Source organism: Channa argus, chromosome 16 (genome assembly GCF_033026475.1).
Source record: "Channa argus isolate prfri chromosome 16, Channa argus male v1.0, whole genome shotgun sequence".
In the NCBI taxonomy this organism is placed as follows: Eukaryota; Metazoa; Chordata; class Actinopteri; order Anabantiformes; family Channidae; genus Channa; species Channa argus.
This window is the reverse complement of record NC_090212.1, coordinates 10478779-10491479: the sequence shown is the minus strand read 5'-3', so window position 1 is coordinate 10491479 and position 12701 is coordinate 10478779. Positions and strand designations below refer to the sequence as shown.

At 41.0% G+C, this 12701-nt stretch overlaps 3 protein-coding genes across 8 annotated transcripts; 2 read left to right on the top strand and 1 right to left on the bottom strand.

Moving 5' to 3' along the window:
- Positions 1–797: 797 nt before the first annotated feature.
- LOC137101792 (protein FAM181A-like) lies at positions 798–2400 on the top strand. Of its 2 annotated transcripts, none has more exons than XM_067480629.1 (2): positions 798–1222; positions 1295–2400. In XM_067480629.1, the coding sequence occupies exon 2, from the start codon at positions 1354–1356 to the stop codon at positions 2131–2133; it is 780 nt and encodes a 259-aa protein (XP_067336730.1). In that variant the 5' UTR covers positions 798–1222; positions 1295–1353; the 3' UTR covers positions 2134–2400. The 2 variants fall into 2 exon arrangements, with proteins under 2 accessions (XP_067336730.1, XP_067336729.1); XM_067480628.1 differs by having other exon boundaries at positions 800–1190.
- A 152-nt stretch (positions 2401–2552) lies between these two features.
- LOC137101791 (ankyrin repeat and SOCS box protein 2-like) lies at positions 2553–7780 on the bottom strand. 5 transcript variants are annotated; one of them, XM_067480622.1, is made up of 9 exons: positions 7515–7780; positions 5529–7054; positions 5057–5226; positions 4711–4866; positions 4376–4621; positions 4129–4300; positions 3363–3936; positions 3110–3263; positions 2553–2950 (listed from the first exon to the last, which is right to left on the bottom strand). In XM_067480622.1, exons 2-9 carry the CDS (start codon positions 5660–5662, stop codon positions 2820–2822), a joined length of 1737 nt encoding a protein of 578 aa, XP_067336723.1. In that variant the 5' UTR covers positions 5663–7054; positions 7515–7780; the 3' UTR covers positions 2553–2819. The 5 variants fall into 5 exon arrangements, with proteins under 5 accessions (XP_067336723.1, XP_067336724.1, XP_067336725.1 ...); XM_067480623.1 differs by having other exon boundaries at positions 5529–6807; XM_067480624.1 differs by lacking the exon at positions 7515–7780 and having other exon boundaries at positions 5057–5196; positions 5529–7508.
- Positions 7781–8858: 1078 nt separating this feature from the next.
- On the top strand, positions 8859–12455 carry si:ch1073-416d2.4 (coiled-coil domain-containing protein 42 homolog). The gene is made up of 9 exons (XM_067479210.1): positions 8859–10082; positions 10176–10221; positions 10517–10693; positions 10788–10945; positions 11029–11111; positions 11229–11401; positions 11492–11602; positions 11689–11805; positions 11896–12455. The coding sequence occupies exons 1-9, from the start codon at positions 9979–9981 to the stop codon at positions 12043–12045; spliced, it is 1119 nt and encodes a 372-aa protein (XP_067335311.1). The 5' UTR covers positions 8859–9978; the 3' UTR covers positions 12046–12455.
- The last annotated feature ends 246 nt before the right edge of the window (positions 12456–12701 follow it).

Sequence of the window (12701 nt, the reverse complement as noted above, 5' to 3'; positions counted from 1 at the left end):
GCAGAACAAGAGGGACGCACTGCCTAAAGAAGACTGATCAGCAACAGCATATACAGACCTGCAGGGCTCTCCTCAGACAACCCCAAACTGAGTAAATGAGGCAATCAATCATGAAGCCTGTACTTCCACTACAGAAATGGTCTGTAGTCTTGATATAAACAGCAGATTACCCCGGCGCAAGCGGGTGTATGCGCTGAGGGCAGCATATATCACAAGCATGAGGTGTTACTTAACAGACAAACAGTTTCCTCACATCTTATCCGGATCAATGGAACGATAGGTATCCTTTTTCCACTTCAATAAGGGGATGGAGCTCAATTAGCATTTCACAAGTCCCCTTTTCCTCCTCTATTGCAACCTTCCCCGCAGAGCCCATGCTTTCTCTCGGGATTGTCCTGTTTGGGCCCTTGTTACCGTTGGCAGGGTGACAGTATTCGAGTGTGCAAACTTGTGCTATTGTCCGCGGGCCAGAGGGAGCCATGGAGACCCCATAATATGACACAGGAAAATGTTTGCTGATGGCAATTCTATGGGCTTTGTCCGACTCTTTCTCCTTCATGACGACTCGATTTAAGTCTCTAAATGTTTGACTACAAATGCAGGAGTGCTATCCAGCTCCTTTCCCTTTGTCCCGCGAGGTTTGAATGAGTAATTCAGCCTTTGTGTCACTCGATTGAGGGGGCAAACAGAAAGACAAGATTCTTGAGCGTTCAAGCCCCTTTCCATGGTTATCCACTCTTTAGATCCCCCCCTCACCAAATCCTACAACTGACATCACTCTCGGGGAGGGCATGTTAAACTTTAGCAACTTCAGCAGCCGATGCAAAAAGTTAGAACACATGCATATTTGAGCAGAAATTGAACACATTGTTATCTATGCAAACTCTGGAGTTTATCAGATGTTTGGCCAACCCGCAGAAATTACCATGTAGGAGAAATATGGTATCCTCACAGCGGCTTTTACCAGATCTCCATGACAACAATTTGCAATGGTGAAGAATTCGATACCAGGGTGCTTGGAGGCTGATTGGGGTGCATTGTGAGGGGCCTGGGGTCGCTGATTGGTTCAAGGGAAGCACCACAACTACAAGGAGTTTATATTCATTCAAATTGTGTGCTCCTACTGCAGCCTGGAGAGGAATCTGTGGTTGGACTGTAGCTTTGAGAGTGTCACGATTCACCCAGCAGCGGTGAGTAAAGGGTTATCACTCTGTGAAGAAATGTAAGGCGATGCATCACGTTCAATTTAGCACAATTACGCACGGCTTGAATTTGTTATTTGATTTCTCTTAAGGTCCTGATGACGGACTACAAAGTCTACTATGGAGTGATTTGATAATCGTTTTGTCAGACATGGCGAATGCAGACAGTGAGGTCAAAACCTTGCTGAATTTTGTCAATTTAGCATCCAGCGACATCAAGGCCGCCTTGGATAAGTCAGCTCCGTGCAGACGCTCGGTGGATCACAGGAAATATCTGCAGAAACAACTGAAGCGGTTTTCTCAGAAGTACTCCAGAGTACCAAGATGCCACACACACAGGTCTTTGGAGTATGCATGCTCCAAACCAGTGGGGGCTGTTCACCAAAGCTTGAAGGTCGCAGAAAAGGCCAACTCTGATGCGCAAGACATGGAGAATGTGGGGAGCGCAGTGGAGCAGGTGCCGATGAGGAAACGCCAACTACCAGCATCATTTTGGGAGGAACCCAAGTTGACCCAAACTAAGAGGGAGCCCTCACATTTAGGATTCAAAAAAAGTCCGCCAGGCACATCTGAGGATGGCGAAAATGAAAAGAGGAAAAGGAGTAATGACGAAGACGCAAAGGTCACACACTCTGCATCCAGTCGGTGCAGCTCTGGGGACAAGGAGACCCTGAAATTGGACCTGACCTCTCGCCACTGTGTGAGTGTTTGTGGCTGCTGCCCTTTCCAGTATCACGGACACCAAGTCCTGCACAGTCACATTGTTGTCCCTCATCCTCCTTTTGGACTGTGGAGCAAAACAGCGGGAACTGAGACTTCGATACCTGAGCAATCTTATGGACAGAAAATTCACACACATGTGGTGGTCAAACCCATACCGACCAAACCCACCGTCCAGTCTCCCATCTTCAGTGTCTTTGGATTCATTTGATCATTCGGCTAATGAAGCTGCCACACAAAAAATGTAAATAGGACTAATTATTTTCATTCTGTGCTCCATGCAGCCTCTTTCTTTTTCAGCATTTGAACATGAGACACTTCCTCAAGCACTTATTGAAATGCTTCATCTATTTTTATTGTTTAAACGTAAAGGACTAAATTGCACTTGCAAAATAACTTCATCAGCTCCAGATTTATGCCAGACTGATGTCACCAAGTTTCTGAAAAGTGACAGTATATTAAAAGGTATTTAACTTTAGGTTTCCACTGAGAATGACTGTTCTTTTTTTAAGTGCCAGATGTCATGCAAATTAATGAAAACCTCCTGTTCTAGTTTCCTCTTTAAACTATGAGAATAGAATGTGGGACATAGATGACTCTTCTTTGTTAAAATAATGGATGATAGGCACATTTGAAGCAATGACTTTTATTTTTAAATAAATGATTCAACTTCCCTGAAGAAATCCTTTGGGCATAAGCTCATTTTTACTTTGAATCAATGCTTCTGTGAAAAAAAAAGAAAAAACCCTTAAAGATAGATTTAAAGAAGCATATTGTCACATGTTATAAATAGAATTATTCACACTTGAGATATCACACATGGCTAAAAAAAGAACCACAAAATGATATATTTAGTCCCATCCCTGATGCACACAATGCTTAAAATTCATTTTAAAGTCACTGAGGAACTTTCAGATATTGGATCAGTCTGTATGGCAGAGGTAAGCTTTTGAGTGATTTCAGTCTGTGTCTCCCCAGCTGGGTCAGAATCCTTATTCTGCAAAGTTGCATTAACGGACAAGGTGACACTGTAGACAAAAAAGACAAAGAGGAATACGGCTTGCTTATTTGCAAACTAAATTTGTGTTCAATGCACATGTGAGGAAGTAAAAGAACATGGAAGAGACAAGTTTGCATAAAGATATGTAAGGATGTACATGAACGAAAACATTTTGTCTGATACTTACGGGCCTTCCTCTTAATAGCAATCCATTCTTCTTGGCTGTCCAGTAGTTCCAAGAGCTTGCTGCACAGCTGAACTTGACCAACATGCTTCAGCAGCAGGTCTATGATGGGTCCTGCCCATTTACACATAACTGGTGTTGAGATCCACTCACAGAACTGAAGTAGAAAATCGGGATAAGGCTACATTACTTTGAAAGATCCTGCAAACTTCAGTGATTGTAAAATGTACATTAATAATTGTGCTTAATTTCATACCTGTGTTGCCCTTTCTTTTGACTCACAGCAGCTTAAAGGAAACATGTAGCCATTCTGAAAATCATATCCATTGCTGCCTTGGTGAGGGGCGCTGCCATATGTACAGGAAAAGCACGAGAGGGCATCGCAGCCAAAAGCCAAGAGGCTTTTGAGTAGATTGAGGTTGTACATGCAGAGTGCAATAACAGCAGGGAATGTAGTATTGTAGGATGGGATTCTGGCGTTGAGATCAGCCCCTCTCTCCAGCAGTAAAGACACAGTGGTGAGACAGCCCTGACGTACAGCCATCAGTAAAGGATGTATTGGATCCAGGGTTAAACTAGCACCAGCTCGCAGTAACACCTCGGCTGTTTTAGTGTTCCCCTTGGCAATAGCAAAGTAGAGAGCTGTGGCACGTCGGTCAGCGTACTGGATGGCTTGGCTGTGCGCCAGCTTGGTGTTTACATCTGCACCTGTCTTGAGTAGCACAGCTGCCACAGTATGTCGGTTGTGCTCAGCTGCCAGGTGGAGAGGGCTGATCCCACTGTCACGGAGCCTGGCCCGACTCGTCACTGGGACAAGCATGGACACAATCCTGAAGACAAAGTTAATTAAAAGCTACACAAGGACAAATACAAAGGAGTTTGTACAACAGAACACCATTTACAGAAACAGCTCTGTCGCACATTATAAACACTAGTTTGGTATCTGAATACAAATGTTAGATCTTGAGCAGTGTTTTCTGTATAAAAAGACCTAATCAGCACATTTCATTATCTTAACTTACTTATGGTGTCCCCGCTCGGCAGCAATATGCAGGGGCAGCAGTCTTGACACAGTGGCTTTGTTGGCATCTGCATTTTTAGTCAATAGTAAGGCCACAGTTTCCCTGTGTCCATGTTTACTGGCCTCATGCAGTACTGTTACTCCTTCACATGTTGGTATGTTCACATCTGCACCTGCGTGAAAAGTATTGTTCGATTAAATCTTTTAAATTGGGATTGTGAAAAATTGGGATCATGAAAAATAAGTACCTTTTTTAACAAGGTAACGAACTGCCTCCATCTGCCCTCGCTGAGCTGCTACCATGAGCGGTGTGAGGCTGTAGGTATTAGATGGGTTGATTACAGCCCCAGCTCTTATCAGTATCTCACAGATCTCTATGTTGCCCCATGATACAGCCTGATGGAGGGCTGTCCAGCCCTGACCACACCGTTGGTTCACAGTGGCTCCATAGGAGAGAATGAGCCTCACCATGTCCACATTCTCAAACTCACAGGCTATACAGAGTCAAGAAACAACTGTTTCTATATAGCATGTGCAGTTATACAAACACATTTTAAATTAATAGTTGATTTCACAGCTTTACCTTTATACAACGGGGTTTCTTTGCTTTTGTTGCTGATGTCAGGATCAGCACCAGCCTCCAGAAGGCACTGCGCACATGACAAGTGCTCAAGACAGACAGCGATCAGCAAGGCTGTGTCCTCCTCCAATGTACGCTTGTCCACCGAACCTGGATGAACTGGAGAGGAATATATACATACCACGTAAACCAATTGGATGACTCTTTTTCTAATTTTACAATGTGCAAAGAATGCACCAAAACACATCTTTAAATTTATGGCTGCTTCCTTCACTGTTTTATCACACTGAGTCAAAATTGTACACAGAGGCACTGTTTGGGACCATTAAAAATGCTGACAGTGTTATACCCCTCAGCAGGGCCTTTAGGCACTCCTTCTGTCCACGGAAGGCAGCTTCATGAAGAGGTGTATACTCATTTTGGTTCCCCAACAGCAGGCATTGAGGAGCAGATGTTGCCAGATCATTAATGGCATCCACATCCCCTCTCCTGATGGCTAACATAGCAGAGTTAACAGCACTTGAAAGGAGATTAAAAAAAAATGTTAAGACAGAAATCCACAGTGTTTGGGGGATGTAGTAATGATGCAGCCATGGACCTCGGACCTTTACATGTAGGACACATGGATGTCTGTAGTTTGATTTATTCCAAATAAGAGATTCTAACTTGAATGCAACCAGTCATGTTCACACGTGTTTCTCTGTACAAAGAAATTAGCTCTGCACACATGGTCCTAAAACACACACATCTAAACATTTCAAATGTTACACATACACACACACACAGCCTCCGTTTCAAACCCACAGCAACAAAAGACTCACTCCGGCTCTAACGTTACGTCGCCCTGACAGTCCCCTCTCCTCGTATCTCCTCGCAGTCGCGCCTGGACATTATTACATTTACCTCCAGCATTACGGAACTGAGATAAGTATTCAGAATAGCTGAATTTCGACATTACTGATGGCAGATTTCTCGGCAGTGTTTCCCCTACACAGAGCGACGGAGGCGGCGCAGCAGCAAACAGCGCGCAGCGGGGCTCAGCTGTGCTCTCAGATTATTTTAGGACTGTATTGTCAGACGGCAGCGTGACGGCTTTATCCATATATGTCAAGAGACCAGGACTTCAACAGATAAGGCACCCAGCACTGCAGATAATACAGTCTGAAGACGAGATGTCTGTCTTTAGTCTTTATTCCATTGGCTAGTTTTAAATTAAACAATCGGGTAATAAAAGCACGAATGATTAAGTCTTAGTGCTGGAGAAAAAACACAAAAGAAGAACAATAAAAGCTGCTACAGAAGATTGGACCAAAAAACATGTCTGTGTGGTCTCTGAATGCAACAGACACTGTGGCCCTGCACTTTGCAACCTAACCACAGGTCACTGTCATCAAATGGATTCATTAAGCAGGGGATCAGGGCTAGATTTTATAAATTGTGGGGTCATAGGTCCAAATGTCCCCAGTGTCACCTCATCATATCATATCAGTATTTAAAATTAATTTTTTTTCTTTAAAAAAGAGCAACTATTTATGGAACGTAAACAACACCTAAGGTCGCGTGTGCCATCATTTTATATCCCAGACATTTATAACAGATATGAAAAATGAGCCATTTGCTTTATCTGAAGATTAAATCAAGAGTCTAGGAAAGTGATTTTTCCCACATATGTCTCCTAAATGTGTTCATAATTGTGTCCATTTAAGGGCACACAGTGATTTATTGCCGTGTTTCTGATATACAAAGAAAGAGTATTCTTTAAAGAGTATTTTATAATGTGTCTGCCTGTTTTCTATTAAATGATTGTTGTCACATTAAAGCAAATAAGGTGAGCACATTTACACATTTATTTATGTTCATGACTCCTGGGTAGAGTTCACAAGTTTCATTTTTAAGCATATCATACTGGCTAATAACGTACTCATAAACTCAATAATTTAAGACAAACGCAGTTTATACCTGCACATGGTTTCTTTTTAATGTCGCCTCCAAAGACGCTTGTTGTCCGGAGTGGCCCCCTTCAGATGTGTAACTCACAGCTGGGGATCGTCCGGGTGAGAAGCGTCCTCGGGTGTGAAAATCCGTGGAAGGAAGCGCAACCTGTTATAAAATGTTACATTTGGGAAACAATGTTTTGTTTACAGCACACCGGAGCCATGCAACTAATAAAAAAGGGTTCAAACATTCGACTACAGCGCCAGTTGAGCGATACAAACATGGATCGCTTTTAATCCTCCAAACGATCCGGAACACAGCAGCGTGCTATACTTCCTCACGAGTTCACGCACTGGGCATTGCACCCGGGGGCCTTTTCAGCAGACATTTTCTTTCACACATACACCCACTCCTGAAAAAGGCAGGATAATGTCAGAATTTCACCGCATGTCTGAAAGGGGATTGGAGGGGTCTTTATTTGTAGAAGTACCAATCCAAATGAGAAATGTCAATAGTTTGCATTTATAAATAACTTTTATACCTTTTCAAAACCCAAAGTTCTTTACATCGCCCCTTTGCGCTATCAGTCACAAACACCATCACACACTGATATGCACCTGGCCTGCTATCACTGGGAGGAACTCATTTGGGGCTCAGTACGCATCTCTATTCAATATAGACTTTAACACCTTTCTCAGTTTTCCAGTAACAGCTAAAAGATTATGGTGCTCTATCACTATAACATTTCTGACTCATGCCACAAAAAATGTATGAATATAGAAGCATTCACATGTTATCAAAATGTCATGGGCAAATACATACAAAAAATTAAATGTATTCAGTTTTACAAAATACTACTGAACTATCCTCACCTGTGCACGTTTCCTGTTATGGTGGCAGAAGTTTGGGGACCTTTGTTTATTCATCCCTGTTCATCACTGTTTATTCTATGGTAAATCTTGGGTCTGCTGCCTGGAAGCATTTCGGGACATCTAAAGTTCCAACAGGGCACTGCTGCTGTCTTCTTCACTGAACTGAGATGAAGCTAATGATCCACAGAAATCACAACACTAATGACATCAACTGTAAGAAAGGTTTGCAAAATTCCTAAAACAAAAGGCAGTATACCACACACACACACACACACACACACACACACACACACACACACACAGTATGATATAAACACATATGCATGAAAGAGCTAAACTCTGCACTGGCAGAAACCAGAAAGCAGCAGTTCAGACAATCACAATAGATGCCTTTTAAGGGCATGTTCAACTGTGTTTGGTTCTGCTGCTGCAGAGGCAACACTGAGGTTGTGTGTGCTGTTACTATCAGGTATGCAGCAGTACAAGGGGATTGGGATAACACTAAACACATGAGTTTATTTGCTCATCTATACGACTTGCTAAAAAAACACATTGACTATTATCTGACTACACACAAACACTGCACACAAAGAAAATATAATTTTAAAAAATATTTAAAGAACAAATCCCTTAAATTTTAAGAAATAACCACATGAAAATGTTTCTCATCCTCATTCAGAGAAGCTTTTTAACAAATGTGTTGATCCCCTTTTCTAACAAGAACAATAAGAACGGAGGATCAGCTCATACCGCAACATGTTCAAATGGGAAAATGTTCTTAAATAATGACGGCAGGTTTTTGTTTCATAATCAGTTCGTCTAAAGTGTTTTTGAAAAATACTTCCTGCATTTACCTTCCAAAACATATCTTGTTACAAATGGAGGAACTAGACTATCTCTGAGGTTGTTTTCACAATTCTAGGGAACTCCACATTTTGCCCAACAAGACTTGGCTGTCAAGGATCTACCATTCTTTGATTGTAATGGTAGAAACTGGCTAAAAACCTATTAGACATTTGGGTTTTCTGCTAATTTCTGAACATTACCAACAGTATTGTTATGTGTTCAAACCAGCCCCCTAATTATAGAGCTGTTTAACAGCCTTGTAAACTGTGTTTGATCTACACTGTGCACAATAATATTGTGTTAAGTGTGACACCATGACTTTTCACAATCATCTGCTGAACACATGAGCACAAGATTTTGTGGTCTCATCAGTTAAGAAACAATTTACCTTACACAAGTTTGGTGTGGAAACTTTCAGTGCACACACATTGAAAATATTTTTTGGTGATCTACGAGACCTAGTGTTTCCAGTAGTAACAGTTTACCAGTAGGAACAAATGTAATTGCATTTGTGTTAATGCACAAGGTCATGGGTTTGAGTCCAACCCTGCCAGCTGTGGTAACCTTGGTAGCAGTCTAAAACCTGGATATAAATGGGTTTGTAGCAGCAGGAAGGGCAGCCGCCATAAAAACAAATAACAAACCAACGTGCGGAACACAGTCTGCTATGGCGACCCCTGAAGGGGTAGGCCAACAGCCGTTGATCTTTTGATCTAGATGTATGTGGATACAGTATGAAGTGGTAATTTATTTGAAGATGTAACCTGTCATATTTCCACTAAATTCTCACTGAATTTTGATCTAAAGTGAACACATATTCAATACTGAAGACTCAGATAGAAATTGAACAAAGTCTGTGTCAGCTGGGATTATCATTTTGACTTACAGTACGAGGACGATGTGTAGCCACTGTTTGTATTTTTCATATTTTTCAAAGATATAGCAAAATTGTTTAGCCAATTTCATGATTTTTACAGGTAAAGTCTGCAGGATAGCAGAATTTTTCATGTGATAGCTAGAAAGAGCATCAGAATGTCCCAAACCCTTCATGGCATCCCCGTTTCTGTATGCAAGTTTCCCAATTTACATTATTTATTATAAGTCTGGTTTTTTTTTGGTTAAGATTTTGATAAGAACTATAATTACAGATAGTAACATACACATATATTGCTGAGAAACCATCACAAACCTGCTGCTTTAAACATCAGTTTATTTCCTATTATTAGATAACACTGAACCCATCTTAGTTGCTCCTGGTGAGTGTAAGGCAGCTGCATAGTTCTCTCATCGGTGTGTATGTGTGTGTGTGTTTGTGAGTGTAAATGGGTGAATGAGAAGCAGTCTAAAGCGCTTTGGTTACCAATAAGTGCAGACCTTTTTAGTTTTACAAATTGTTACACGGTTCGCGCGATTTAGAGCAGAGTGAGTGTTCCTCACACAGCCTCCCCGACAGTTGCCATGACAACGATCCCTGCGCACTTAGCACCCCTTGTCTCACTGGCGGCGGTTTCCAGGCAACGACGACACAAATCCAGGAAAACATCCGGAAAAGCCCCTCAATCGTCCGAACGTGGAGTAACTGCAGGATTCGGAATCCCGGAGAATAAATTGGCTAAACATGGCCACTTCTGCGCTTCCTTTCTTAGATAACACGGATTCTCTTAAACTCAAGGTGGAAAACAGAATAAGAAACATTTTTGTAACGCAGTTGGAAGGAACCAGGTAGGCCTCGGCAGCATGTCAGCTTTCCCTCTAAACCCTTTCATAAACATTTTGGTTAAATTTTATTACTGACAATATCAATTTTCTCCTTAGACACAGGGAGGAGAAAAATGTCAATCACATACCTGTAGTAACGGAGGTAAAGCTGTGATAAAATTACATTATTATTATTATCATTACAATTATTTGTTTAGAATCTGTGTGTTTACAAAAAACATTCATACAATTATATTGTGCCGCCTGACATTATTGTTTTCACAATTTTATGAATGTTTATTTATGTTTTCTCTTCATTAGATTTATGTGGTCTCTCTCTTATCTTTTCCCTTTTATTTGAAGAGTAAAATGTAAACATAAGTTACTCATAACCTTTTGCACATTGGAGGAGTTTTAGTGTTTATTTGGTTTTGATTGTTATGTTTTATTATCTGCAGACTTCTAGCAGAATCCTTGAGGCAGGAGTAAACACTTTGCAAAAGACCCTGGTACTGAAGAAACAGGCTGAGTTGGGCGATGTGGACAAGCAACTCACACTCAAACGGCAGGAGTTTAAGAGCCGGGTGGAGGATATGGCTCAGAGAAGGACTGAACTCGAAATAAAACAACAGCAGGTGAAGTCTGCTTTGTGTCCTTTAAAAGTATTAATGGGGAAGGTATTTGTCACTGACATTGCCTGATCTCCTTGGGGTTTGTATTTTCATTCAGACTAAAGAAAGGGCGATGAAATTCGAAAAGTTTGTGGCTGAAAATGAAATCAAGCGTTGTCAAGCGCTGAAGAAGTATGAGACTGCGCAGGAGCAGAACATTTTGAAGCAGAAAGAGATACAGGACCTCACAGAACAGCTGAAACAACTTCGTACGAGGTGAGAGCTTTAAACAGACTGTGGATGAGTCACTCACTGAGTCACTTTTTAATACCTTAACTTTACCACGTCTCAATTTGCAGACAGCATGTTTTAAAGGAGAGAACTGCAAAATACAAAATCTATGAGCTCTACCTGATGAAAACTCTAGATTATCTTCCCAGCAGTAAGTTCAAAACTGACATTTATTGCCCAAGAATATTTACATAAACCTGTTCTGTTTATCCTAATGACTTAACTCACACTGGCTTTAAGATGGACCAAACTGAATGATCTTTTTCAGTTAATCTACATAATGGGTCTGAATCTTTGGTTAAGCCTATCATTCAGCGCCATGACACCCTGTCCATCACAAAGCAGGAGCTGCTGCAGCATTTAGGGCATCTGGAGGAGGAGACAGAGCGGGGCCAAAAACAACTGCAGACCATGAGACGGGAGCACAGTATTAAAAAACTGGTCAGATATACACATGAGGCTACTCATTCCAACATGTCTTCAAATGACTGTGCTTGAATCAACTTTTAAGTGTTTTTACATCTTTTGCAGATGGCCAACAAAGAATTATACGAACTCCAGAGTGAATTAGAGACCATTAAAGAGAAAAGCAAACAGGCTGAAGTGAACCTGCTGATGGAAAAAGGAGGGTTGAGAGAGAAGGTACCCTTATAAAATTATGAGCAGGAAATGATGCGGGTGATGATGGGAGTTTTGAATAGAAATGTTTTCATTTGGGCATCTCACAGGTTATACAAGTGGGAAGTTTGCTTATGGCCATCAATAACCTAGCAGAACAGTGTCATATACAGGCATATGGACCTCTGGAAAACATGAATGCATTGACAATGATGGACATGGTGAAGGTAATATCTTAGCGAAATACTTTATTATTACTGTTCATACTGTCTAATACTAATGTATGTTCCTTCATCTAACCAAGAGTATGATTTCAGGAGTATATTTTGGACAAGACGGACACAGAGAGGAGAGCGAGAAGACTGATGCAGTCAGGATCTGCTATGACTAACAGAACAGCTTCGACAGACAAAAGATGGTGGGGATCAAGGAAAAGCATAGACAGTAAAACGCAAATCAAAAGGTGAAAGTTCTACGTTGAACTTGGAAGCAGTAGTCTCCCAAAAACCAAACAAATAATTATGTTTTTAGATGTAAAAAGAAATGACTTAATGATGAAGACTGAGATGCTGTCAAAGACTCTTGAAAACAAACCTTGTGTTCAGTGTCTTTTTCAGTGTGTTTTGTTGACATTTAAGAGTGTTCTGACTATTACATTTGTCTACCAGTGTTCAAAACGCAGTGCAAATTACTATACATTTGCCTTAACCACTTCAAATGGATTGTTAAAACTAAAGTGATCAAGAGTGTCTGTGTATCAAAACGTTAAAATGTGTATCACTGGATTGTAATCACTGCTGCATTTTAAAATAAAATCATAATCAGATGATGCTATTAAACAGGAGATAATACCCATCGAAACTGAAAATACAATGGTATGTATGCAGTTTCCTCATTCATGGCTTTCATTTCATTTTCATTCATAGCATAGATGCATAGCGGCTCCCTGTCGATGTGTGTGTGCATGAGAAGCAGTGTGAAGCACTCTAAGTAACAATAAGGCAGAAAAGTGTGATATTAACCCTCTGATGGATATGTCATACCTTGATGAAAAGTGAGTACATTTACTAAGGCTAGCTTACTTATTATAAACCAACTAAAGTACTAGATTGGAAAACAGATT